At 53.0% G+C, this 25,817-nt stretch overlaps 2 protein-coding genes across 7 annotated transcripts in view; one reads left to right on the forward strand and one right to left on the reverse strand.

The window, feature by feature from the left end:
* The first annotated feature begins 9,413 nt into the window (after positions 1-9,413).
* On the forward strand, positions 9,414-12,163 carry LOC103821655 (transmembrane ascorbate-dependent reductase CYB561). The gene is made up of 6 exons (XM_030230627.2): positions 9,414-9,438; positions 9,559-9,766; positions 9,945-10,043; positions 10,390-10,493; positions 10,572-10,729; positions 11,371-12,163. The coding sequence occupies exons 2-6, from the start codon at positions 9,565-9,567 to the stop codon at positions 11,567-11,569; spliced, it is 762 nt and encodes a 253-aa protein (XP_030086487.1). The 5' UTR covers positions 9,414-9,438; positions 9,559-9,564; the 3' UTR covers positions 11,570-12,163.
* A 3,192-nt stretch (positions 12,164-15,355) lies between these two features.
* The window catches only part of TANC2 (tetratricopeptide repeat, ankyrin repeat and coiled-coil containing 2), a 163,837-nt gene continuing 153,375 nt past the window's right edge, over positions 15,356-25,817 (reverse strand). For all 6 annotated transcript variants that reach the window (XM_050985766.1, XM_050985767.1, XM_050985769.1 and 3 more), the window contains 4 exons: positions 24,923-25,014; positions 23,298-23,444; positions 21,369-21,469; positions 15,356-20,238 (listed from right to left, as the gene is read on the reverse strand). In XM_050985766.1, coding sequence (XP_050841723.1) covers positions 18,225-20,238; positions 21,369-21,469; positions 23,298-23,444; positions 24,923-25,014 — 2,354 coding nt within the window. In that variant the 3' untranslated portion in view covers positions 15,356-18,224. The remainder of the gene's footprint in view (positions 20,239-21,368; positions 21,470-23,297; positions 23,445-24,922; positions 25,015-25,817) is intronic.

Consider the following 25,817-nt stretch of genomic DNA (forward strand, 5'->3'; position numbering starts at 1 on the left):
CGGCAGGCGCCCCTCGGCAACACCCCGACCACCTGCGGGGGCTGCAGGGGCAAGTGCAGGAGGAAACTGCTCCTGTGGGACACAGCCCAGGGACTGTCACACTGCTTCCTGCCACAGGGACCTCCCTCCCGACAGAACCTGTTTTTTCAACAAAACAGAGTATTTCTCCTGGCTGTGAAGGAAATCACGTCACATCACACCAAGCGTTTTGGACTTGGAAGAATTAGGCTGATGACAAACAAGTAACACACAGTTCCTTCAAAATGAAAACCAGGCCCATGCTGGTGGGTTCGATAGCTCCTTTGTTTTGTTTTCTGTTTAATCAACTATATCCCTTTTCCCCAGGGCCTGGCCTCAGCCCTGGGAATGGTGCCTGGGCTGAACTTAGGCCCTGGGTTGACCGACCTCATGACTCCTTGTTGGAGCAACCACCCACAGACACAATAGTGAACACATGCCAAAAGAGAGCTTTTTTTGGGGAGGAACCGAGGGAAATCCCTTCACCTTTTTTCCCTGCTGGGAGCTGCAAAGCAGCTGCACACCATCATGGACCCTTGGAGTGAGTCAGTGGGTTGAATCCATGGGGACAGTGTGGCCACTTGAAAAGGGACAAGTCCTGCTGTCAGCACTGGGCACCCTATGGGGTGTGCACAGCCATTAAAAAAAAAAAAAAAAAAAGAACTTAGAAGACTGCAACCCTCTGATGTCTATTAAACATCACTCCAAAAATCACAGCTTCACACCTGTTCTAGCACCCTCCACCTGCACAGGCTGATGTGAGCCCATGAAAACACTTCATCCCCCTGACCAAAAGCCTATGGTGGAATCCCCCATGCACCAGCACCACCTGTGAGCCTGGACATTGTAAAGCTGGAGGCAGAGTCAGCATCTGCCTCCAGCCCCCCTTGCTGACCCCTTTCCTCACCAGCCATAGTTTTCTGGAAAGTCCAGTTTACTGGGAAGTTGGAAAAAAAAGGTTGGTTTGGGTCCAAGTTGGCTGGAGACCAAGCCCCAGTGAATGGAGATTTCCTGTCCCCCTGCAGCCTCTGTTCCCAGCTGCACCAGGGAGGGGTTTTCCCGGCCCTGGGTCCTGGTGCAGCCTCTGGCACCAGTGGGGGTTTCAGGAGATCAGTGAGGCCAAAAGTGTGCAATGTCACTGGTATCCAGGAATCCCAGCATTTGAGGCCTTTTCCAAGGCTGATGAGTCCGATGGATGATCCTTCAGGAGAAGGGCAGTGCTCCATCCTTTTACACAAGAGTGTCTTCCAAGGCTGGTGCAAGAGGGGCTGCTGCTGCTGCTGGACTTTGTGCAGGAGAAAAAGTTCCTCTTGGAGGCTGCGTCTCCAGAGATGTCCATGGCTCTGTGTCACTCTGTGTTATAGAACTCCAGCTGCATCAAGCAGAAAAATATCCCACATTCAGGAGAGCACTGGCAGGTTACATGGCTGTTGGTCCAGGAAGGCAGGTGAGATGTCTGCAAGCTGTCAGATGCTCGTTGCTACCTCTGTGCTGCCCCAAATCCTCTCTGTGCTCCAGCACCCACCAAGGAAGGGCTCTGAGTCACCTGTAGGCATTCTGTGGAGCAGTGGGACCACTCCCTACTCTCCCTGCCTTTCTCAGGGGTGCTGGGGTGGGTGATGGACATCCATCAGCTCCCAGCCTGCAGGGTACCCGGCGCTGCCAGCACCACAGACCAGAGGGGCAGGAGATACCGAAGAATGTGAAAAATGCGTTGCCACGGAGACGGATGCGGAACTGCTCGCGGGGACGTGGGCTGGGGGACGCTGGGTGAGACGTGATGGATGCCCCAGCATCTGCCCTGGCCCAGAGGATGCTTGCCATCAGTTTGCATTGCCATCATCACTCCGTGGAGACTTTTCCTCCCCCTCCCTGGGGCACGTGTGAGAGGACACGTGTGCGATGGCCGGACTGTCACCGCAGCGCATCGGTGGTGACACCGCGGCCGTGCCTCACACGTGAAGGAGCATGACTTGATTTCAGCATTTTGGGTCAGACCTGCAAAATCTCCCAGCCCACAGTCAGCAGTGCTGGAAGGGGCTGGTGCAGCCCAGAATTTTCAAAAGAAATAAATAAGGAGTTTTGATGGTAAATGTTTCTTAGGGGGCTACGAGGTGTCCATGGTGGTGGTGTGATGGTAAGCAGGTGTGGTGGAGCAAAGGAGCAGGAATTTGGGGATGGCCCTCGTGCTGGCTGGGAAGATTTGGTGATTTATGTGGGTATATCCCAGCCCCGAGGCCTCTGGCTTGGGATGCTCAAGCTTATTTCCCCCTTCTTTTATTATAAACCACGTTTTTGGCTTCTCCATCCCACCATATCTTAAAGGGTTCAAGGTTGCTTCATAATTTCTGATCCATCTGATCAGAAGTTCAAGGGTTCAAGGTTGCTTCATAACTGTCTGTTCCATCTCTCTAAAGAGCCAAGGAGCTTCTGGAGGTGAGAGAAAGGATTCCCTTTTGCAGAGAAATCATTCCTTCCTTATTTAGACCCAAAAGGAGCTTTGTTTAGTCCAGAGTGCAGTGCTGTGTGTCACTTTTCCTGGTGGCTGTGGTTTCATGGGCATGGCGACTCCTGTACCTGTTGGTACAAACCACCACATTGAGAATTTTTCCTCCCTCTCCAGACCCTGAGTTTAGAGGTGGCTGCTTTATTTACTGATGAATTCAATCAATTATCATGGCCTATAATTCGCTAAGCTGCTTTCCCAGCTGCGGTGATGCTGTCATGAGGGAGAGGGGAAAAAAACACCCCTCCAGTTCAAATTTTTCATCTAAACAAATAGCTTTTTTTTTTCCTCTGCCTTCCAAAAAAAATAAAAGAAATGCCAGAAGCAATCAGGCTTTTTTCCATTTATTTCAGACCTCTGATTGCTAAGATAATTTTCAGCTATTCCAGTGAGTGTTGGGGCTGGTGGAGCCCCTCAATGTCACCTGGATTTGGGGGCTGTAATGGCAAGAGGACAGAGAAGTCCTTGCTCCTGTTGTCTGGTTGCAAAAGGTCTCTGCTGAGCGGTTTTGGCATTACTGTGAGGCTGTTTCCAGCTTTTCCCTGGATTTAAGGTGTGTTGAAAGCCTGGAGTGTCCCCTCTGAGTGGGGATGGGGGGCAATGAGCTGTGGGGGAGCTCACCCTGGCCCCATGACAGCAAGTGTTGCTTTATCACTCGATCTGCACTCTCAGTGGAACGCAGCAGAAAGCTCCTTATCACCACAATTTCCACCCCACCCCATAAAAACTCCTTCTAGCACACACCTGCCCTTGGACAAGGGTCTATTGTCCCACAGAGACCGGACCTGGCACAGGTGTGGGGACACATGTGATCCAGGCTGGCTGCACGGGGCAGCCTGAGAGGGACCATGTGTTTTCCTCAGCTGGGCAGCTCGGTGGGGCTGGAGGTGAGTGGGAAAGGGACAGACATGTGGTTTTCACCAGCAGATCTCCTCAGCCTCATTCCCAGACTGGGACCAGTGCCAGCAGCCCAGGGATGTGCCCATTGCAAAGAGAGCCCCGAGGATGTGCTGTGACACTGCAAGGCCTTGAATATGCAGTGTGCTGAAGGCACTGGTGGACTCAGGGCTCCTAAATGATTCCCACATTTTGGGAGGGTCCTAAATAAATGTAAGACCCCAATAGTCCAGCCCTTGGGGAGCCCCATGCCACAGTGCAGGATATGTGCACAGTGCTAGGCACACAGTCAGGAACATCACAGGGCAAGAAGTAAAAACCTGGTGAGAAATCATTGTTCTTCTTCATCCTTCATCCTTCATCTGTCCTCCTTCGTCCCTCCTTCCTCCACCTTAATTTCTCATCTCTCATCTCTCATCCTTCATTCCTTGTCCTTCATCATTCATCCCTCATCCTTCATCACTCCATCCCCCATCTTTGCCACTCAGCCAGAGCTGGGCATGATACCGGGTGAGCAAAGAGGCCAACGTGTTCCCCTCTGCACCTATCAACCCAATAAAACATGGCAAAGTCCATTATTCCCCCCCTTTAATAAATGAAAACAATCCCAGCCCCGAGGCGAGCGAGCGTGACTGTTCCAGGAGCATTAATCATCCTCTGGGAGCCCAGCTCGGGTTATCAACGCTGTTTATCCAAGCTGCTATTAAAAAATGGCCATAAACTTGCCTTCAGCCTCTCCTGAAGGAGATGAAGTGTCTGCAGGGGCTGTGCTGGGCTGATTGTATCGCCCACCCCACGCAGCAAAGTTGTGTTTCTGGCGAGGAGGAGGACAGGGTGGCTTAATTGCTGCCAGGAGGAGAACCAGAGTCTTTTCCAGCTGATTTGCAGCCTGGGAAGGATCCAGGTTCTTGAGGAAGCTTTGTCCCAGCTGGGAATTACCAGTTTTTCAGCTTTCAGAGCATCCCAGGGAACTGGAGATCAGCCCTTTTGATGCTACCCAGTGCTTAAAACCAAGCCCCCCCCCAGCCACCCTCTTGGCAGCCATTGAACCCTCCAACATGACTGTTATTTTTTCCCTTATATTTAGTGAAAAATGGTTAATTTAGCCCCAGGTTTGGGGTTTCACATGGAACAGCAGCAGCTTGAGGTTGTTTCAAGCCCCAGGTTTGGGGTTTCACATGGAACAGCAGCAGCTTGAGGTTGTTTCAGGCCGCACCTCAGCTCCTCCAAGGCAGCTGGGCTCTTGAATCTCAGTCCTCAGGGGAGGCATCTTGCAAATTAGCACCTCTTAGCCTTAAGAATTTGATTTAGGAAGGAGAAGAAATAAACCAACCAAAAGAAGTTAGATCAGCAAAATGGTAATTTAATAATCTTTAGCGGAGAGAGGGAAGATGCCCATGCCAAGGTGGGAGGCACAGCTGGGCAAGGACAAGAACTGCTGGTTTTCCATTAATTATCAATTGATGATGCTCTTATTGATCCCTGGATTCCTGACAGCCCAGGACAAACCTGGAACAGGTTCCAGGCTCAGCCAACAGCTGAGGAGCTGGAGCAGCATCTCCAGAACCACGTCAGCTCATTGATCAGAAGGAAGCTGTGGCAGTCCCAAGCACACCTGAGCATGCTTGAACACCTCTAAGCATCCCTGAACATCCCCCAAGCATCCCTGAGCAGCCTTGAACATCCCTGAACATTCCTCAGCAGCCCTGAGAAGCCTTGAGCATCCCTGAGAGGCCTTGGGCAGCCCTGAGCAGCTCAAGAGGTCTCAAGCATCCCCTCAACCTGCAGGTCCATGCCAGGACAGCCAGCACAGGTTCTGGTCCCTAAGTGACACATCCCCATGCCAGCAGTTCCACAAGGATTTCATTACCTCCAGCCTGGGGAAAGCTCAAGCAGATTTAATAAAGCCATTATGCCCCTGGCAATGCCTTTAATTAAAGAGCTCGTTATAAATGGCTGCTGCTCCCTGGTAAGAGGAGCTCAGCAGTGAAGAAGCTCAATTGTCCCTGGACTGGCTGCCACCACGGCCCCTCAGCAAACACTGCCATTGTTCCTGCTGTATGGATGGGACAAGATCCACCTCCATTTAATTCTGAAGGCTAAAGGGTTGTTCTCTTTCCTTGTCTGCTGAAAGTTGACATAGTTCAGCTGGACACATGTTTATAAACATTTCTAAGCCTATTTGGTATTGGGTTACACAGTGCTGCTTTCATCAGGCCGAAGCTTTATGTCTTGCCAAGTATCCTAAAGGATGAATCACCAAATCTCATCCCCTTTGTGGGTTTTTCAAGGGTCTCAGCTGGGCTGTGGTGGGGGAAGTCCTCCCTCTGCTCTGCCCAGCCCCCTGGCCAGCCCATCCCAGCCATGGCACAGCCCGATGGCTGAAGGTTTGCAGTTTATGGCGGCTTTTATGGCTTGAGCAGATGACTCTGCCATAAACCATTTTCCAAGCAGTGATAAAGCTCCAGTGGAGGCTGGATGGTGACAGTGACTCCTCTGTCAGTGCCATACCCCATATCTCGTGCCTCACCTCCCTGTGCTCGGGGTGGTGGCTCTGGGACTCTGCCCCAGGCTGCAGCAGGACCTGGACTTTGCTGCTGCTGTGTCAGGTCTCCATCGGGCTCTGGGGCTGCAGAGGGGTTTCGCTTCTGCTGAATCATGCCCTGGTGGCAGTGGTGGGTCCCCATCTCCTGGGGTTTGTGCCCCATAGCACATGTCCCTGCTGGGCAAAGGAATGGGGATGTTGGTGGGGGACTCAGCTGCGACTTCGGGTGCCTTTACCGAGGGTTTCTGTGTGGATGACAGCAGATTCCAGTGCCCAAGAGAAAGGCTGAGGGAGCAGCCCTGCACCCCAACAGAGGCTGTTACACCTGGTCTTCTGCAGCACAGGAGCCCCAGGTCCCACCAGCCACTCCAAGTGCCAGGATGCTCCAAGCTCCCGTGGGCAGAGGGTGCTGCAAACCCCACCATGAGTGAGGGTGCGCTGGTTCCCGGGGGTGCTCTGGCTCCGGGAGTGCCCCGGGTCCTTCTGGGGGTGCAGCCTTAAGGCTGGGGCCGTTCCTACCCGCTCCGTGCCCGGTGTCTGTCTCCTACTGCTGATCCAGGGCCGAGGGTGCTCCAGATCCTCTGGGCGCTCCCTCCCTCCCTCCTTCCCTCACCACCTCCCTCCCTCCTTCCCTCCCTCCTTCCCTCACCACCTCCCTCCCTCCTTCCCTCACCACCTCCCTCCCCCCTCCCTCCCTCCCTCCCTCCCTCCCTCCCTCCTTCCCTCCCTCCCTCCTTCCCTCACCACCTCCCTCCCTCCTTCCCTCACCACCATCCCTCCCTCCTCCCCTCCCTCCCTCCCTCCCTCCCTCCTTCCCTCACCACCTCCCTCCCTCCTTGCCTCACCATCTCCCTCCCTCCTTCCCTCACCACCTCCCTCCCTCCTTCCCTCCCCACCTCCCTCCCTCCCTCCCTCCTTCCCTCACCACCTCCCTCCCTCCCTCCCTCCCTCCCTTCCTTCCTCACCAGGCCGCTGCTCGCCGCGGGCTCCTGGTGACATCTAGTGGTGTCACACACAGGGACAGACACAGGGACAGACACAGGGACAGACACAGGGACACGGACACACAGACACAGCGAGGGGGAGCGGTCCAGGGGCCCTGCCCGCACTCGGCCAGGAAACGCTGAGATGGGGACACCGCTCCTCTCCCCCCAGTTCCCCTATTTCCCCTCATCTCCAGGCTCTTTCTCCCTCAGGGATTTTCCTCAGGCGGTGCAGGATGTGCCCGGCCGTGCTGGAAGGGCTGGCCGTGAGGCAGACGGAGGTCGGGGGTTGATGTCTGCCCTTCCCCTCTGCCATTCCCCCATCCACCAGCCCAGCCAAGGGGTTCTGGTTCCCAGGATGTCACTCCACGGCTGCTGGTGGGTGCAGGGATGAGCCAGCAAGGCCCAACCACAAATGAAACGGTGACAAAGGCCCTGTGCAGGGCACGGTGCTTGGCCTTGTGCAGGGTGCTTGGGCCGGGCCCGTAGGGCCTGGTGCTCCTGGCCTGTTTGGGGCTGGGGTGCCACAGGGGGCAGGGGTGCCTGGAACGGTGTGGGGGTGTCACACACACTGTTAGTGAGTCACCTCCTCGGGGACTGTCCCCAGAATACACAGACCCCTCTCGGTGGCGATCCCGCTGTGGTTTTGCAGCCCCCCTGCCTCTGCTCCTGACACCCTCCCGCTGCAGCCACGCTGGGGTGCAGCTCCCCCTCGCTTTGTCATCGCTGCGTTGCCGTGCCAACGCCGTGGCCCTGTCCCTGCTCAGACACTGTCACCGCAGGGCCCGGCACAGGCAGCACCACCCGGCAGCCACAGGTAGGGCCGGGGAACACGGGGGAGCCATGTGGGGATCTGCCTTCAACCCCTCCAGTTTGTCACTCGGACCCTCCTCAGCTATGAACTGGAGAGAATCCCCTCCCCTGCATGTAGCCCCCATGGAGAGCAGTGACAGTCCCTGAGCCCCTCCTGGCATTTTGGGGAGTCCCAGCCAGAGGCCACAGTGAGGGGGGGCCGGGCTGAAGGTGCATCCTCCCCCCAGGGCACGTGGGTTAACCAGATTAACCGGAGAAAACACCCTGGCAAATGTAAGGAGCACTGGATTTGTCCTGGGAAGGGGGAGCTGTGGATGTGCAGGGGGTGCAGGGGAGACAGAGGTTGGGAGGGGAACAGGCAGGTCCTGGAAGGGGTCCAGTCACCTCCAGTTTTCCCAGCACTCAGTGGTGGCTAAAGGTAACTCAGAATATCCTGCTGCCACAGACACACCCTGTGTCCTGCTGCCAGGCCCTGTGGCTGGGGGTGTTCATTGCCTGTCCCTCCATCCTCGGTGCTGTTGGGGACTGTGTTTGCCCTGTGTGGCTGCCAGCAGGGCCAGATGTTTGCATCCGGTGGGAGGGCAGGACAGGGCTACATGGGTCCCCATTTGCAAACCCCAGATGTGCCAGTAGCCCCTCGGTGTGATGAGAGTTTGGGGGAGGCTGCTGTGATATGGGAGGAGCTGATGCCTCTCACTGTCCCCCCCCAGCCTGGTCCCCCTGCTCATCCCACAGAGCACCCATGGCCCCAGGCAGTGAGGCTGGGCACAGGCGGCCTTTGCAGTGCAACTTAATGGGATAAACCAATTCCCTTAACCCACTTATCTGGCTGATCCAATAAAGGTGGCTGGGAATAAAGTGTGTGCGTGGTCTTAATGCATTCCCCCTCTCCATGCTCCCCCAGTCCTGGCAGCATCCACAGCTGGCAGAGGGCTCCTCCCCAGAGGCAGTGCAGAGGGGCCATTGGACCTGGGGACCAGGACCTGCTGGCTGTAGGTGCCAGGGAAGAGGAGGAGTGGCTGTGACAGTGGTGGAGGTGGCTCCGATCCATTGAGGGATAACCCAGCACAAAGCATAGAGCAGGTGAGTTGTGGGGGCCATGGGAAGGGTCTCTGGTGTAGCTGTGGTTGGGTGACACCATGTGTTTGTCCCTCCCCCCCAGCACAGATGTTCACTCAGCTCCATGTCCCCAAGGGCCATTGCTTTTACCATGGTGGGGGTCTCTTGCTTACCCCTGCACTTCCTTCCTCTCAGGGTTTGGGGGTTGTTGTGGGGGTCTGGGAGTGGGTGGGCTGGGGAGGGGGTGAAGGTGGGACATGGGATGGGCATGGAGTGGAAGGGATGGGGATTGAGGGATGGGGAGTGTTGGAGGGATGGGGACGAAAAGGATGGAGGCAGGGACAGGCACAGAAGGACAAGGACGGAGGGGTATGGGTGGAGGGGCGGTTGTTGCAGCAGGGCTGGGGCAGGAGGAATGAGGCAGGCAGGGCACAGGCAGGGGCAGAAGGGTTGGGAAGAAGGACAGGAGCAGGCAGGCAGGGACAGGAGGATTGGACAGGAGTCCAGGAGCAGGCAGGAGGTGCAGGAGCAGGGGGATGGGTGTGCCGTGGTGGCTGGGAGCCACCTCCAGGTGTGGGTGACGCAGCGGGACCAGGAAGCGTCCGGCTCCGTGGCAGGTGAGGGTGGAGCAGAAGTGACGGACGCTGCTCGGAGCCGGACCTTACCCCAGGTTCGGCCAGCCGGGATCTGCTTGGGGCCACTGCGGCTCCGCTGCCCGCTCCTCTCTGTCCCCGCAGGCTGCCATGGATGGGGCCCCGCCGCCCTCCAGCCCCAGCGGGCTCTCGGCGTACGTGGCCGTGTCGCAGCTGCTGGGCCTGACACTCCTGGGCACCACAGGTGCCTGGCTGGGTCGCTACCGGGGCGGTGTGGCCTGGCACAGCCCCCTGCAGTTCAACGCCCACCCCCTCTGCATGGTGCTGGGCATGGTGTTCCTCCAAGGTGACGGTGAGCAGAACGGTGGGACACCCGCCCTGTCCCAGCTGCAGCCTCCAAAGCCTGCAGCTGTGGTCAGGCAGGGAATGAAGGGGACAAAGTGGTGACAAAAGACACGGGGAAGGTGCACCAGCATCCCTGGGCCGTGCTGGGTGAGTCCTGTGGATGCTCAGGTCCCCTCTCTGTGCAGCTCTCCTGGTGTACCGGGTGTTCAGGCACGAGGCCAAGCGCTCCACCAAGGCACTGCATGCTTTGCTCCATGGCCTGGCCCTGGTCATCGCCCTGGTGGGTGAGTGCTGGGCTGGGCTGGGAGGGTGGGCTGGGCTGGAGGGGTGGATTGGGCAGGATCAGCCCTGCTGGTGGTTCTGGACTGGGTTGGAAGGGTGGATTGGGCAGGATCAGCCCTGCTGGTGGTTCTGGACTGAGCTGGAAGGGTGGATTGGGCAGGATCACCCCTGCTGGTGGTTCTGGACTGGGTTGGAAGGGTGGATTGGGCAGGATCAGCCCTGCTGGTGGTTCTGGACTGAGCTGGAAGGGTGGATTGGGCAGGATCACCCCTGCTGGTGGTTCTGGACTGGGTTGGAAGGGTGGATTGAGCAGGATCAGCCCTGCTGGTGATGGGCTCTTTTCCACAGGTATCATCGCTGTGTTCGAGTCACACAGAGCTAAGGGCATCCCTGACATGTACAGCCTGCACTCCTGGTGTGGGATGGCCACTTTTGTGCTCTACCTCCTGCAGGTCAGGGGTGGGAAGCCCCTGGCCCCCCCAGCAGGGAAGGGGCTCTGCAGCGCCTGTGACATCCCTGTGTCCCCACAGTGGTTCCTGGGCTGTGGTTTCTTTCTGTTCCCTGGTGCCTCCTTCTCGCTGAGAGGGTGGTACAAGCCCCAGCACATCTTCTTTGGCATCACCCTCTTCATCCTGTCCATCACCTCCTGCTTGTTGGGCATTACTGAGATGCTCCTCTTCAACATCAGGTGGGTGACTGAACTGGGGTGAGGAGGTGGCCCCCCCAGACCTCCAGCAGAGGGATGTCCCTGTCCCTGCTCAATCTGTGGCTCTTAAATTTCCCCTCAAGGCCTTTATTTCTGCTGCTGCTGCTGAGTCACTTACCAGATGAAGTTTAACAAGGGGCTGGATCCTGCAACAGCTTTCTTTGGCAATGTGGATAAAATGCCCAGTGCCACTTCCCTATGTCCAGGTGTCTGCAGAACCCCTCAGGGACTCATGTCCCTGAGACCTCTGCTCTTGCAGCTGGAGGACACAGTGATGACCCCAGCTGCACACTGGGGTCACCCCCAGCCCCAGCACTGTGGGGACAGAGCTATGGGGTACCCCAGGAGCCACTTCCCCCCAGCAGGGAGGGTACTGGGCTGCCTATAGCCCCAGTACAGGACTGTGCCACCAGTTTAATCTGCTGTCACCAAGTGTCTCTCCCAAAAGTGAGCAAAACACCAACACTCCTCTCTTGCTCTGATTTGGGGAAGGAACCTTTCCCATGGTGTGTGCCTGAAGGATGAGGATGGGGATGAGGATGAGGATGAGGAGGGGGTCCCAGCCAGGATAAGGATAGGTCACTCATCCCTTAAGGCTTGAGCATCCCTCTCTGTGCCTGCAGTGATTCCTACAGCCACTTTGTGCCTGAGGGCATCCTGGCCAACACCCTGGGGGTGCTGCTGGTGGCCTTTGGGCTGGTGGTGGGCTACATGCTGACACGGGAGGAGTGGAAGCGCCCACCCCTGGCAGAGGAGCTGGCCCTGTCCATGGACTTCAAGACCCTGACAGAGGGAGAGAGCCCTGGTGGTGGCAGCCAGTGACATCTGCAGCTCCTGGTCTCCAGCACGGGCTCCTTGTGATGTCTGAAATGTTCCTGTCCCTGGTGGTTTGCATCCCTGCCCAGCCCAGGGTGACGAGGACAGCTGGGGAGGGACACGCTTGGTGCAATGCTGCCCGCTGGACTCAGCTTGGCTTGGCCTTAATCATCCTAAGCTCTGCCCTGTCCAGGCCCTGGTGACCCCTGAGCCCATCCCAGCCCTGTGGGAATGGCAGTGCTGAGGGCAGGGCAGGGGCTGCCAGGGGCACAGGAGAGGAGGAGGTCTGGGCTCTTCCTCTTCCCTGCTCTGGGGATGGAGTGGGAGCAGATTTCTGCACTGTGGGCCAAAGCCTACGGGCTGTTCCCAGTGCTGATGGGCAGAGGGGATGTTTGCCACCACTGGGATGTCCCACTCACTGGCAGCCCCTCACCCTTCAGCATGGGGGGGACGCTCCCCTAAAGGGCTCCCTGGGGGTTTGGAGTGATCCTGTGCCTGTGCAGGTTCAGCAGCTTCGTGTCTGAAGTGTTTACTCCCCACGCATGTTGTGTTTGCTCAGTGGATGCTCCTGACCTAATAAATGTTTGCAGCTAACCCTGTCCTCCTGACTGTGACCCCTGAGATCAATTTTGGGGTGTCCTCGAGTTCCCACATGCCGAGGGCAGCTGGGAGAGGAACTGCCTGAGGGGCTGGGGAGGGAGGGTGGGCATTAGGGGTGGGATTGTCCTGTCCAGCGCTGCAGACCTCAGTGGTGGCTGTGTGAGGGACCCCATGGGCACATCTCCAGGGTCTGGCCGTGCACTGGGTGTTGTAATTATTATCCACTCTATTATTAAATGCCTTTTGCTGGCAGCAGCAGCGCTGCCTCTGTCACCTCCTGCTCCTGGTGGTTCCCAGGTCTCTGTCCCCACCCCCATGCAGTGACCCTGAGACCCACCATCATTTCCACACCGAGAAGCATCAGAACACTTCTTCACTGACCCCAGTGTGGGAAAAACAGCAGCCCAGACACCATTTCCAAGTGTTAACCATTTATAAATAGGTACATTTTTTTCATACATACAGTTTTCATTGTACAGATTACAATCTGTATACATTGGGGGGGGGGGAAATGCATTCTTTTGAACTTTTCACATCTATCTCACAGCTCACATGTACAGACAAGAAAACTCTGCTCAAGCAAATACAGCAAAGGAAAAAATATGTTTTCTTCTTTCCTTAGAGATGAGAGGCGAAGGCCTCTGCTGTTGGCAGGGGCTGCTCTTCCCACTGCACAATATCACAACTGTGTGGTGTTCAATATATCAGAGAGAACAGAACATGCATTGGATAATATACTGTACAGAGAGAAAGTCCTTTACATCTGAATTATAGAAAAGCTAAAGGAAAATTTAAGTGTCTTAAAGATCTTCCCAGCAAGTGTCTCAGAGGATGGCAACCAGGCAGTTGTACAAAGCACAAGGCAGGTGTAGTGGACGTGTTTGTACCCAACTCAGATCCTCTCGGATGTGAAGACAGAAAGGAGATGGAACGCTGAATGCAACACTATGGCAAAGAAAAGGCTGGACAGGGATGAGCCCGGCAGTACTGGCAGAGTCCACACCAGTCTCTGGCTTATCAGTGTAGCAACACAATGCACTTTATGTAGCACACAGTGCTGCTCTGTGGCTGGCTGAGCAGTGCACAGCAAGGCAGACCTGTGGGGACCCAGCTCTAAGGGCACCAGGCTTTCCCACCTACCCATTCCCACCCTGACTTGCCTCCCCACCGCCGTCCCTGGACAGCATCACCCAAAGGGACAAAGTCTTTTAGCAAAGCAGCCCTCTGTTTTCACAACCACAGGATGTGATCCCATCAGATGGGACCCGGCTGCTGACTCCCCAGTACTGTGACAGCTAGAAAAGGAGCAGGAGGAAGGACACAGCTGGTGGTTGGGTGTCTGTTGGCTTTCCCCGTGACGGCCGCGCTCGCTGTGACCTCTTGGGTTGGTCTGTACCAGTTTGGTGAGATCCAGCTGTTGAGTCAAGAGTTGGACACGAATGCATCTTGCTAAAGAATTGAGCCCTTAGTGGTTTATATTAGAAAAAAGAGTTTGATTGAATGAAAATCCAGCAATTATTCACATAAAGCTGAAAAAAAACGCAGATTCACTTTCAACCATTGTGCTTTGTGTCCAACACACCCTCCACCAGCCTGCGAAGAAGCACAGCCGGCATGGGGTGAAGGCTTTGATTTGCAGAGGTCCCAGCAGGTACAGCAGCTCTTTCCCTAAGCCCTTGGGTAAAGGCTGATAAACCAGCAGGAGAGTTCCCTTGAATTGCCAAGAGTACAGCAAAGTACAACCACCAAGGAGCTCGCGGCAGCGCACTATGGACCCCCGCGGGCGAGGAGGGCGGGGGACGAGCAGGCACGCTGGCTTGCTTGGTTCTCTAGATAAGGCAGAGCTGGCACTTCGGTTTTAGCTAGACTTCTCTTGGGTAACCCTGAATATACAGCAACCTTTGTAAAGCAGGCTGAACCGCTCCCAGTTTGCTGCCCACCCTGGTTCCAGACCTAATCCCAGCACGACTCCGGTGTTTGGCACACGCACGCTCACACGTTCACACCAGCCACACGGTTTTCTTCACAGCCAGGTTAAAGAAAAAGAACCAAAAAGTTCAATGCTCAGACAGACTGAGCTGGGCACTGGTGCCACAGCAGACAGACAGATGGACAGACACACGTTTCAGATTGTTGGAACCATCACAGTCCTCCCAAAGAGTGACACAGAGAAGGCAGCTCAGGCTGTACCTCCTTCAGAGATGGATCTCAAAGGATCTGTCTTTATAAACCCTCCTTTTCCTAAGCACTTTGATGCCCACTCAAGACTATGTCCAAAGCCCTCTGATGCCACTCCCAGCCTGGCTGGTGGGACCCTGCAGAGCTCCCACCATGTGGGCATCCACTCCCCTGGGACCACAGCATCCTCCTGAGCTGGGAGAAAAGCAAGAGTCAATGAACCCCCACTGAGGGATGGGGCAGACACCAACACCTGATGCTGGGAGAGAAGATTCCAGCTCTGTGGCAGCACACCTGGGTCTCAGAGCAGCCACAGGTGAGGATGAGACACCTGGTGGGAAGGTTGGCTAAAGAAAAGGGTCAGCTTCAGCATCACTTTTGGCACTGCCTTCTGCATGTACCCCAAGAATGAAAACTGGAGTTTCAATGTCATCAAGAACCTGCTTTTCTTGGTGAACCCAAAATCCTGCTTGCTCAAAGGTGGGGCTTGCCAGTGGTACTACTGCAGTCAGGAGGGCATGAAGGCACCAGCTGGCAGCATTGACCTGCATCTTAATTACTGAAAAAGTAATTAAATACATAGCACAGACATCCAGGATAGCTCAATGTCTGAAACTGAGCGTGATCCCACAGTGGGGCCTGATCTTGTCACACCCAGATCCAAGAGTAGAGGTTGAGGGGCCCTCAGGGTGAGATCTGACCTTGTGCTCCCCCAAGCACACTGGGGCCATGCCAGCACAACACAGACTGACCTCTGCTTCTCCTCATGCAAAGACCAAATCATGACTTTGAAGACAGGGGACTGAGCAAGAACAGCTCTTCCAGGAAGAAATGTGCTTCTTACCCACCTGGTGACCACAGCAGCCATCCTGCCTCAACTGTCCCTAAGAGAATTGCCAGGGAAGTGCTTTAAAACCACTGCAAATAATTTTGTATTCAAAAATTACTCAATCTGTTGATGCTTATATACAGGAGTCAGTTCTTGTGCTATAAATGTTATGATTCATTGCTTCGTTTCTTTTCTCTTCTTTTTTTTTTTTTTTTGAAAAATACACTAAGAGACTTGAGCTGTTTTGCTATTTTTCTAATGAAGACACTACTCACGCTTAAATATCCAGTATTTATCATAGTAACAAATTCAAACAGTAAAGTGCACCCATTTACAGAGAGAACAGATGGAAAACCATTAGTGCAAGAATCCTGTGGAAAACCTAACGTGTGGAATTGTGAAAAAACCTGCATGCTGCAGTGTTTCAAGCCTTCTTCAGCTTTGTGGTTGTGTTAAAAGCGTGAGCTGTTTTCTTTTCCCTTAAAACATCTTCAGAAACTGGGGAGTTCCACACAGGAGTGCTGTGGGGGATGTTCTGAAGGACAGGACTGGGAGCACAAGGTGGTGAGTGGTGAAAGCAGAGCTTGGGCAGTTCTGTCACTGCCCCTGGGCCACCCTGCTGGCGTGGCAGGGGAGAGGAGCACCCGTGGGTAACACAGGCACAGGGCTGGACTGGGTTACTTTTTCCTCTCAAAGAAGCAACTAAAGGCAGGACACCACTCACTGAGGCAGAAAGCTGGAGGATGGGAGGCACCTAAGCAAAGTGACTGATGCTGCTCCAGACCCAGGATATGTCTCCCAGCTATGGGCATGAGGGATGTGGAGGAGAAATCAGTTATTCCTTACAATACAGAGCATGTTATTTCAGAAATGAGAGGAAGAAAACCATCACACCCCATTTGCAAGGAGAGAAACCCTGCACAGACCTGGGTGTCCCCATGGGGTACCCACCCCATTGAAGGGGTCCCCAGCCAGCCCCCCATTCTACAGAGCACTGGGATAAAGCAGAGTCAGCACTGGGTTGCACCTCAATGAAGAAAACACCAACCTCAATTCAAATACTGGCTTTGACAAAGACCAAATGGCCCCTGGGGTGCCCCAAAACTGCCAAAACTCATAGAGGAACCCCCCCTTCCAAATGCTCCCCATGTGTCTATGAGACACAAGCCTCCCCTGGCCCGAGGCGTGCATGTCCCAGCTTGCTCTGAGCAAGTTAGGCAATGAAACAGCAATGAGATGTGCTGAGCCACACACAGGGAAAAAAAAAATGCCCCATCAAAGCCAGGGTTTGCCTAAAGAGTTCCAGAGCCTGTCCTGAGCTGGTGTGAAAGGGTGCAGCTGCAGTGATGTGTTGCTGGGATATGCTCACTCACACCAGCAGAGGTTGGAGCCCGTGATTTGGTTCAAGAAGTCTTGCAATCGATTCTCAGTAGCCCTTTGGAGGTATCACTCCCTGCTCAGCACTGAACTGCTCCCCAGAGTTGATATGAGTGAGGTTTGGCATTGGGCAACAGGCACTAGTTTGCTTTAAAACAAGCTACAGCGTTATCACTCCCTCCCATCATCCCACCCTTCACCCTCAGAACAGAAAAGGCAGATTACAAACCCACCAGGAATACAGGAATCGGTAAAGGAAGTTCTTCCCCCCACCTCAAAAGAAATTTTCAGCAACTAATTGAAAAAATGCTTGGAAATCCTCTAAAAAGGATTTTGGAACCAGCCCCTGCTTTTCACGTTGTCTGGATGTGACTTGCATTTGATTACAAAACTGAAAATAATAGAAAAAACCCTACCTGAACTGGAAAATGTCCTGAAACAGATAACATAAATAAATTATAAATAGATCTCTCTGAACTACAGCTTCTCAAAAAGCAACACATGGTTTCTACCATGTACAGATACCAATCACAGTGTCCCTTTCCAGGATTTCAGGAACAGAGAATCTTAGAGGAGCACAGCCCTTGCTACAGCACCTGCTGCCTGGTAGGACTGAGCCAGAGGGAAGGGATGCTGCAGGGACTGCAGAAGGACCCTTCCTCTTTTGGGACCATCATGCCACGTTCTACATCCTCATTATAAAAAAAATGTAAAAAAAAAATAATTAAGAATTGCAATTTTCCTCTTTGAATACCATTTCCTAAGTCAGATTTTTGCTCTTCCTTGCAAGTAATAAATCCCTTCCCACATGAAGTCCCCAACACTGACTTGCCCCGTGCAAATGCTGTGGGTGAGGTGAAGTCTGCCAACAGTGTGAAGAAGTCAGTGCAACCCCAGTTCATGCACAAGAGGTTCCTGGCCAATTCCCTTGGCTGATTAAAACACTGAACAAAGGGCCAACCTTACACCCTCAATGCTTGTAAAATGCCCCAGAGCAAAGAAATCAGTGTGAGGGCACCTGGGTAGGTACTTGGAAAGCAGCAAAGTGCTGTGTGATCCCCACCCTTCTGGCCAGTGGCGAGTTAAGTAAGGAAGGAGAGCACTGTAAGCCAGCAGAATCAGAATGGGTGTTGTGGGTGCTGTGCATAGCTACTGGTGCTGAATCACATCACTGAGGGTAATCTGCTCTTTGGGGCAAAGAGCCAAACAGCCTGGCTGGCATGGGGGCCTGTGGATGCAGCCTTGGGAAAGGCTCCTGTGGAATTCCCTAGGAATTCCCATCCGAGTTGAGGAAGAGATCACTGAGACAAAAGAAACCAATTTAAATCCAAGGCAATTGTCTCTGGAAAAAGAGCTGGTTACCTCCTGCTGCGTAGGGATATCTCTGGACCACCCCACACCATGGACTAAGATCTCCTGGTTGGAACTTTGCTGGAATTGGGCAAATGATACTGGCTCGGCTGATGTTGGCTTCACAGTCAGCTGGGGAACAAAAGGGCTGGAGCACGTGCATGGCTGTCTGACCACCACATAAAGTACCGGAGAAACTTGATCATGTAGCTATCAAAGAGAAATAAAAATAATAATAGTAATAATAATAATTATAATAGTATGCATGGAAATCAAGCTTGGAAGTGTGTGCTGAAAACATGAGGGTCTCACTCCAACAAGTGTCTTTCACACATTAGACTCCACAAATGGTCTCTTTGGTTTGATTGGGGACGTCTGCCCTTGCCTGGAGTCCCTGGAGAGCTGCCTGTACAGGTTATCCTGGTAGGCCTGCGCCACGGGCAGCGTCCTTGCCACCTTGACATCGGGGTATGAGGAGGCTTGGGTGACTCTCTCCAGGAGGTCTCCCCGGGACCCATTGGCCAGCATCCCATGGGGGCTGTAATAGTCTTCCTCTAGCAAATGGCCATTCTGTGCATTGTTGGTTTTGTTATAAAAGGCAATGTTGCTGATTGAAGAGGGTGGGCTAAAGGATTCCGGCTGGGGCAGATTGCCAGGAGACGTAGGACTAATGACAGTGTCCACTGAAGACACGGCCCAGGTCCGGTTCTGCTGATGGAGGTGGGGGTACTGCTGAGTCCGAGCAGTTTTATCTATGATCCCCATGAAGGGCGTGGTCCGGGAGCGGGCTGGCTCGCTGGGGTAGCCCCCCTGCGTGGGGGAGACTGGAGACAGCTCATCGCACGATCTGTCATAGGCTGGCTTGAGGGGAATCTCCATTTGCTGAATCGAAGCAGAGGGCCGAAAGTTGGGAGTCAGGTTGGAGGTGGAGGAGATGCTATTGCTGGAAGGGGAGAAGCGGAGGCCAACGCTCTGAGAGTGGAGCAGAGGCCTTGGAGTCGGTGGGTGAGGCTTGATTTCGCTGGGATTGACTGTGATGGGCCTTCTAATGAGGTGAGACACATCTGGAGAGCCCAGCTGGTTGGCGGGGAGGGAAGAACGCTCCAGGTCAAGCTTTGAGTGGCACACGGGATAGTAGGAGGCGGACTGGCTTCGCCCGATCTGAGGGGTCTGGCTGTACCTCATCCCCCCTCTGTAAGCCGAGGATGGTCTCTGTGGAAGGTCTTCTTTGGCCAGCCCTCCATGCTGACAGATGGCTCCGGCGCTGAGACTAGCCTGCACATGCTGCACGGGCCTGCTGTCACCCACGATGCCCCCGATGGAGCCCTGGTAGACCAGGCGGCTCTGGCTGACCCCCATGTCCCCTGATGATGACTGATACTTGCTGGCCATCGAGTGGGCAACCTGGCTGTAGGCACCGGTTGGGATGACAGTACTGGAATGGACGGCAGAGCTGGGCTGATTGCTCCTCACGATCTGTGCCTTGGCCGGCTGCAGCCTCAGCCCTGGCTGCGGCACGGCCACGGGGAGCTGGGGCATCTGGAAGGATCTCTGTGTCATCTTGGACAGAGGAGACTTGGGCCTGCCTGGGAGCTGGGAGACGGCGCTGGGCTCCTGCTGGTAGCGCACCGGGGAGCCGGACTGCGAGCGGTACACGCTCATGCTCTCGGCGGGGGGACTGGCGCGGTACTGGGGGCCTCTGCGGAGGGGAGACGGCGGAGGGCTCTGGTACTCCTTGCCCTGGCTCCCCACGGGAGGGGGGCTGAAGCGGTAAGTGGAGCCCTGGTGAGCTGGGGACGTGTGTGGAGGACTGGGTCTGTAATGTGAGTTTTGGTGCGTTGGAGATAGAGCAGGAGATGTGGACTGGTATCCCTGCCTGGTCGGTGAACCCACAGAGCTGTTGGACCTGAAATCAAAGACCTGGTGAGAGCCAAGAGGTGAGCCAGAAATATAGGCTGAGTCCCTGTGAGCTGGAGATGGGGGTGGGCTCTGGATGATGGGCAGCCCTTGGTTTGGCCTGGACTCTGTCTGTAAGCCAATGGAAATATTTTCTACATCCTGCTCGAGGAATTCCTCCTCAAAGATATCTTGCACAGAGTATAGCTCTTCATGCTGGGCTTCGGGTTCTGGCTCCACTGGGAGTGGAGGGGATGGCTGCTGCTGTTGCTGCTGCTGCTGCTGCTGTTGCTGCTGCTGCTGTTGCTGTTGTTGCTGCTGCTGCTGCTGCTGCTGCACCTGCCTGCACTCCTCCTCCACCCGCATCAGCAGCCGCTGGATCTCACGGTTGTTAGGACACAGCTTGATGGCCTCGTTCAGGTCCTCCAGGGCTGCTGAAAACTGCCTGCTTGACAAAGGAACAGAAATGAGAACTGAAAGTACTTTGGATTTGGATGGAGCTGTTTGCAGAGGTTCCAGGGCAATAAAGTGGCTTGCGCACGTTACTGAGGGAGAGAGCTACTGCTTGCTGCACCTCTCACATGCTGCCTTATGGGCCTCCCTTGGATTTACGTTATCCAAACAGAGGGAGAATTCTGGAGAGGAAGGGAACACAGTCCTTAGATGGCACAGCCCAGACTGGCAAACACGCCTGCCTCTGCAGGTTACCTTAGGGGCTAATTAATTACTCTCCCTAGCATCACCATGAGCTTCACCTCTCTTTTAGTGAAGGGGACACCAACACATTGATCACTGCAAGCCCAGCTCACCAACTGCTGCATACAAGCTCTGACAGAGCTACAACCACTTAGGCCAGTGAAAATTTAACTCCTGCCTGATGCCAAGACCACACAGCGTCAGGCCTGGCTCCAGAGCTCAGGGGCTCCCACAGGTCAGAGCTCTGGGCAAGGCTTGTCTCTCCAATTTTGCAGTGGATTTTGGCTAACTTCTTTGGAATGAAGCAACCAAGCAATGTGCCAGAGGCTGTGAGCCCAGGGAAGCCTTTGTGAGGGAAAGGCCAGCCCAGGAGGTGTAACAGGGAGGCGGGGGTTGTCATTTACAGGGACACTGTTCACTCTGGAGTAAATCTATGTGTTTAAACATGACTGTGATCTTGGAAAACCCACCCAGATGGGGAAAAAGCTCCCATCTGTGATCCCCCCAGCACCTCCCAACAGCGGCTTAATCTTCTGTACAAGCCATGAGTCATAGTCTGCTTTGAGTCCAAGTTGTGATCAAACTAAAGCGTGCTTTGAAAAAGAACACCCCACTTTGGTGCACAGGTCTGCAGTGTTGTAAGATGGTCAGACAAAGCTCTGCTAAGACAAACCTCCCAAAACATTTGGACTCAGAAATCACCAAGTGAGGGAGGGCATTACTCTGGAGTTCAGGACGTTTGTGATCTCACTAATGAAGGTTCCTTGGCCATTTCTTCCCATGGGGGCACTGCCTGGCTCTGCAGGGTGGGTGCCCACACCTGATGTGACAGGCTGGCAGAGACTGGTCCCTCACATCCTTCTCTCTGTCCCTCCTCACCTGCTGCTCCGTTTGGCCCTTGCTCTTGCATAGTAAGCTTCGTAAGACTTCGGTTTCAGCTCCAGTGCTTTAGTGGCAAATTCTTCGGCCATTCCAAAATCCTGCCATTTGAACAGGTGTGCAGGTAAGTAACTGAGTAAATTCAGAAATAAAATATACATACAGCACAGAAGAAAACAAACTTTTAGTATGGGCTTTCTTTTTCATATTGCATGGAAAACTTGATGGTTTCGGAATATTTTACATGGATTCAACATCATTTACAGACAGGGAGCTATGATGGCATTTCCAAAGACTCAGGCATTATTAACCCAAGCTGCTGTCATCACCCTCACTGTGTCCCCAACATGTGCATGTAAATCCTTCTCCAACAACCTGTTTCCTCTCAAGTCTTGAGGAAACATCTGGTCTTGCAGAGGCTGGAATTTTATCTCATGAACGATTTTTTTCCATAGTTGAAAGTAACAGGAAACCTTTCCCATGCCCTTCTGCTTCCCTGAGCACACTGACATTCTTTGAGGGGCTGAAGAAAATTGCCTGGGAAGGACAGGGATGCATTGGCTGTTCCTCACTTCTCCAGGACGGCTCACCTGGGAGGACGGTTTGGGAGCAGGGAGAGGGTGACAGTGTGGGGTGGGACTGCTCTGGGTGCTTTCCAAGGGCAGTGCCATGAGACCAGATTATCAGCTCTGGTTCAGACCCTGTCACCATCCTCCCTTGCCTTGTTCTGAATGCTTCATGTCCTGCTAAGCTCAGCACTTGTGAAAGAGAACTCCTCCTCATGGGGAGGATTCCATTTCACAGCCAAACACTGCTTTGGATTGCTGCACTGGGCTACGACCTGAGCAGCTCTGGGAGAAAGGACTGCAAAGTGCTGCTCCTGATTTGTTCAAAACCTTGTGATGCCAACTCTTGCTATGGGCATGCCCTGCCTGGGGAACATTATACTTCTCTTTGTACCTGCAGTAGCAGTTACTGAGCAGTTCCAGTCCAACAAACTGAAATGGGAATGCAGTCCTGAGGTATCTTTATGGTCTCATAGGTGCAAAAACTGCAGGAGCAATTACAACCCTCCAAAATTTTCTATCACAAAAGTTAGCATTCCCCAGTTAATGATAAACCAAAAATCTTGTCCTCAAAGCACAGGACAAGAGCTGGAGTTGATTAGCTGTGAATTGGCTGATTTAAAAGAAGGTTCACACTTTTTCTCCAAACTGTATTTGTTCACCAGCATTAAGAATTTACCCCCCTTGTTTTCCATCTTTCTTCCTCACAGGAAGAAATAAAAAGGTGTCCCAAAAGCTCCTTCTCCTCCAGTGTAACCTTTGCTGGCTCATGACCTCAGCTATGTCACTTTTTGAATTTATGGAGACTTTAATTGGTGGAAGTGAAAGTCCCTGCACTCCAAGTCAGGGAAGGGTGGCAGAACAGGCATCTGCACGAGCTGCTTGCTGGATGCTGCCAGATTGCAGTGGGGAGAGTGACAGAGATCTGGAAGTTCTGGGCTGAGAGGGAGTCTTGTGGAGGTGTTTCTGCATGAGTCACTGCCCTGGGGAAGTGCTAACCCCCTAAGCATATGCTCCTTCATTTGAAATTAATTAGTATTCAAAGGAGCACATCTCCTGGCTCCTCCTCACTGCTGCCCCAGAAATCTGGAAAATGCCTCCACCCCCATGTGACGATGTGAACATCATCATCAAAAGGGAGTAATAAAAAATTCAAAGAGCTATAAACAGAGCAATGAATTTTTAATCATCTGAAACACATACTAAACCACTACTGCTTTGGAATTATAAAACCTCAGTGCTCTGTGAAGGACAACCAGGTTACAAGAGGAGAGATCTGCGAGGCCAAAGCACAACGAGGGGTGGACACGTCTCTGCAGAGGCACAGAGCTGCCAGGCTGTGCCATCAAGAGGGGACACTTACATTCATTTTCCTTCGACACCGGGAGAGGTTGAGCAGCAGCGACACCTTCAGCTCACGGAAGGTTTTCAGGTCCTCTCCAAACCCTTCTCTGGGGAATTTTTTCAGAGCATACTGGTAGCGCTGGGCAGCCTCTTTCACTTTACCTTTCTATTAGAAGGAAAACATGTCAAAACTCATCCTTGGGTTGAGAGTACCTCCCTGCAGAGAATTCACTCACCAGCCCAACCAATGTTTTAGGTGGCTAAGGAAGCACAACTTCACTACTTAGCTCTTTCCTAGAAAAGAAGGGCAGAACATTTGATCAAGGGAACATCTGAGCTGGAAAGGCAGATGCCTTGCACAAGTTGAGATCTCCCACTTCATACAGAGCTGTCACACTACAGCAGGAAAGGTGGAGAAATGGTGTTAACTTGATACAACTCCATCTGGCTCTTGGCTGGATGGTCTTTTGAGCTGGGTGATCAGTTACCCATTCCTGGAAAACACCCTCCACCCAAAGCTTCATGCACATCCAGGAGGGTAAGGAACACAAATTTTGGGACTTTGGGTGGAGCTCTGGGGCTCAGAGAAGCCTCTGCAATAGCAAAGACAAATGTTACTGCACTGCTGTGGCTCTGAACTTGAACAAACAGGGGGAGATTCACCTCCCTGGACTTCAGAGGTTTAAAACTCTATATCTAAATCTGTTAAGTGGGTTCCATTTATAATTACTGGTATGCAACAGTCACCTTCAAAGGTGACTCATCTCTGCTATTTTGGGCAACTCATTTTGGGATGGGATGATGTGCACCCAGAAGGGGGGCAGCTGAGGCAGGGTGAGAGAAAGAGGGCAGGATGGGATCTAGGACACACACAGCTCCTCAGGACACAGACAGAAATTTTGCAGCTGCAAACAGGGATTTTTAAAAACCTGTAGACTCAGGTTTCTCAGCTGTATCATGTATCTCTGGCAGATAACTCCTACTACAATGCCAGCTTTGCCTATTTTCTGCTTCACCCTTAGAGCCTCAGACTGAATCATTGTTGTACTTGCACAATTTCTATGTGTGTGCAAATCCCCAGGTTTTAAAGACTGGCTTAAAACAAACAGAAAGCAAAAAAAAAAAGACTACCTAATTGTAACAGTGGACTGTCTCCCATGGGCTAAAGGACATGACAAAGCCAGCTGTGTCCTGACAATCTGTTCTCATTGCAAGAAGTTTATTCTGGGAGTTCTTCTGGGATATTCTATCCTGTTGCCTTGATTCCCAACAGTGAGCCCACTAGGTAATGACAAGGCTGCCAGACCTGATGCCATGACAGCAGCACTCCCAATAAACACTTAGGTCCTGCTGTTTTCAAAGAGGAAATGAACTCCTGGCTCTAATCCAATTCAACTTGGCTGTGCTTCAGCTTTTTTACAGATTTGGGCAATCAATCCCCTCTTCTCCAACCCCACTAACCAAAACCAAACAGTTTAGAACACAAGGAATGCTGTGAGTAGGACACAGTTAAGGCAGCAGCATTAGGATCAAAGAACCATTTAGGCTGGGGAGGACCAACCACTGACCTAACACAGCCAAAACCTCACACCAAGTGATGCTGCAAGTTGCATCTGTTCCATGTTCCAAACCCACCCTTCTCACCTTATAAAACATGTCTCCCTCCTCCATCAGCTTGCTCAACAGGATGATCATGATGTCTGGTTTGGAGGTTGCCATTGCCCAAGTTGCTGGACCTGTAGTGTACAGGATGCATGATGGGTAAAGAACTCATACAATGCAAGGGTGGTAGGAAGCTGGGTGGAAAAAAATACCCTGGGGTGGGAATTTCTGCTGGAGAGAACAACTTGGCATGGTCAAAGGGCAGAGAGCTCCAAAGGACTGAGCTGACAATTCCTCTGACACCTAAATTAATGTCATCCCCCTTGCAATGGTTTTCCTTTGCAGTCATTAAGGCTAATCCCAGTGGTCTGGGAAAGGATGGAGCCGTTTCCACAAGAGGGCAGTGCTGAATATGGGACATGCTGAGATGGGGGAAACAAACTGTATTTAAAGGAAAAATCAGAGTGGTTACATAAAAGCATTTCTAAACTCAAATCTATGGAAGTGTACTAGGGAATCTGCAGTTTGACTGTTGATAGGTGGCTTGTGGTTAAGTGGACTGTGATTTGCAGAGTGATTTTCACAAGATGTGAAAGACTAGAGTAGAAAATCCATTAAGGCAGAAAAAATTACAAAGGGAAGGTTGTGTGTAAGTGCTGCTGGTGCCGAAGGCGTCGCTGGGCTGGGGGCACTGGCTCTGCACAGGGGCCACCCTGCAGAGCCAGCTCCTCTCTCAAGGACTAACACTGGCAGGGAAGGGGTGGCAAAAATTTGAGGACAGCTCATTAGTGTGGGTGAAGAGTAAGTCAACAATATTCTATAAGTAGATTCAGTACGTTTTGGGGGAAGGAGGTTAGTTTTTGAGTTCAAGTTATTCTCTGCAACAGTCATTAAAAAAATTATTTGAAGGTGAGGTAAATTAAAAGATTAGAGGTGT

Source organism: Serinus canaria, chromosome 27 (genome assembly GCF_022539315.1).
Source record: "Serinus canaria isolate serCan28SL12 chromosome 27, serCan2020, whole genome shotgun sequence".
Lineage (NCBI taxonomy): Eukaryota > Metazoa > Chordata > Aves > Passeriformes > Fringillidae > Serinus > Serinus canaria.

Bases quoted from the DNA above. Each gene is read 5' to 3' on its own strand.
- LOC103821655 (XM_030230627.2), top strand. From the start codon at position 9,565: ATGGATGGGGCCCCGCCGCCCTCCAGCCCCAGCGGGCTCTCGGCGTAC. The intron at 10,044-10,389 runs GTGAGTGCTGGG...TCTTTTCCACAG, and splicing joins CCTGGTCATCGCCCTGGTGG to GTATCATCGCTGTGTTCGAG. The intron at 10,730-11,370 runs GTGGGTGACTGA...CTGTGCCTGCAG, and splicing joins ATGCTCCTCTTCAACATCAG to TGATTCCTACAGCCACTTTG.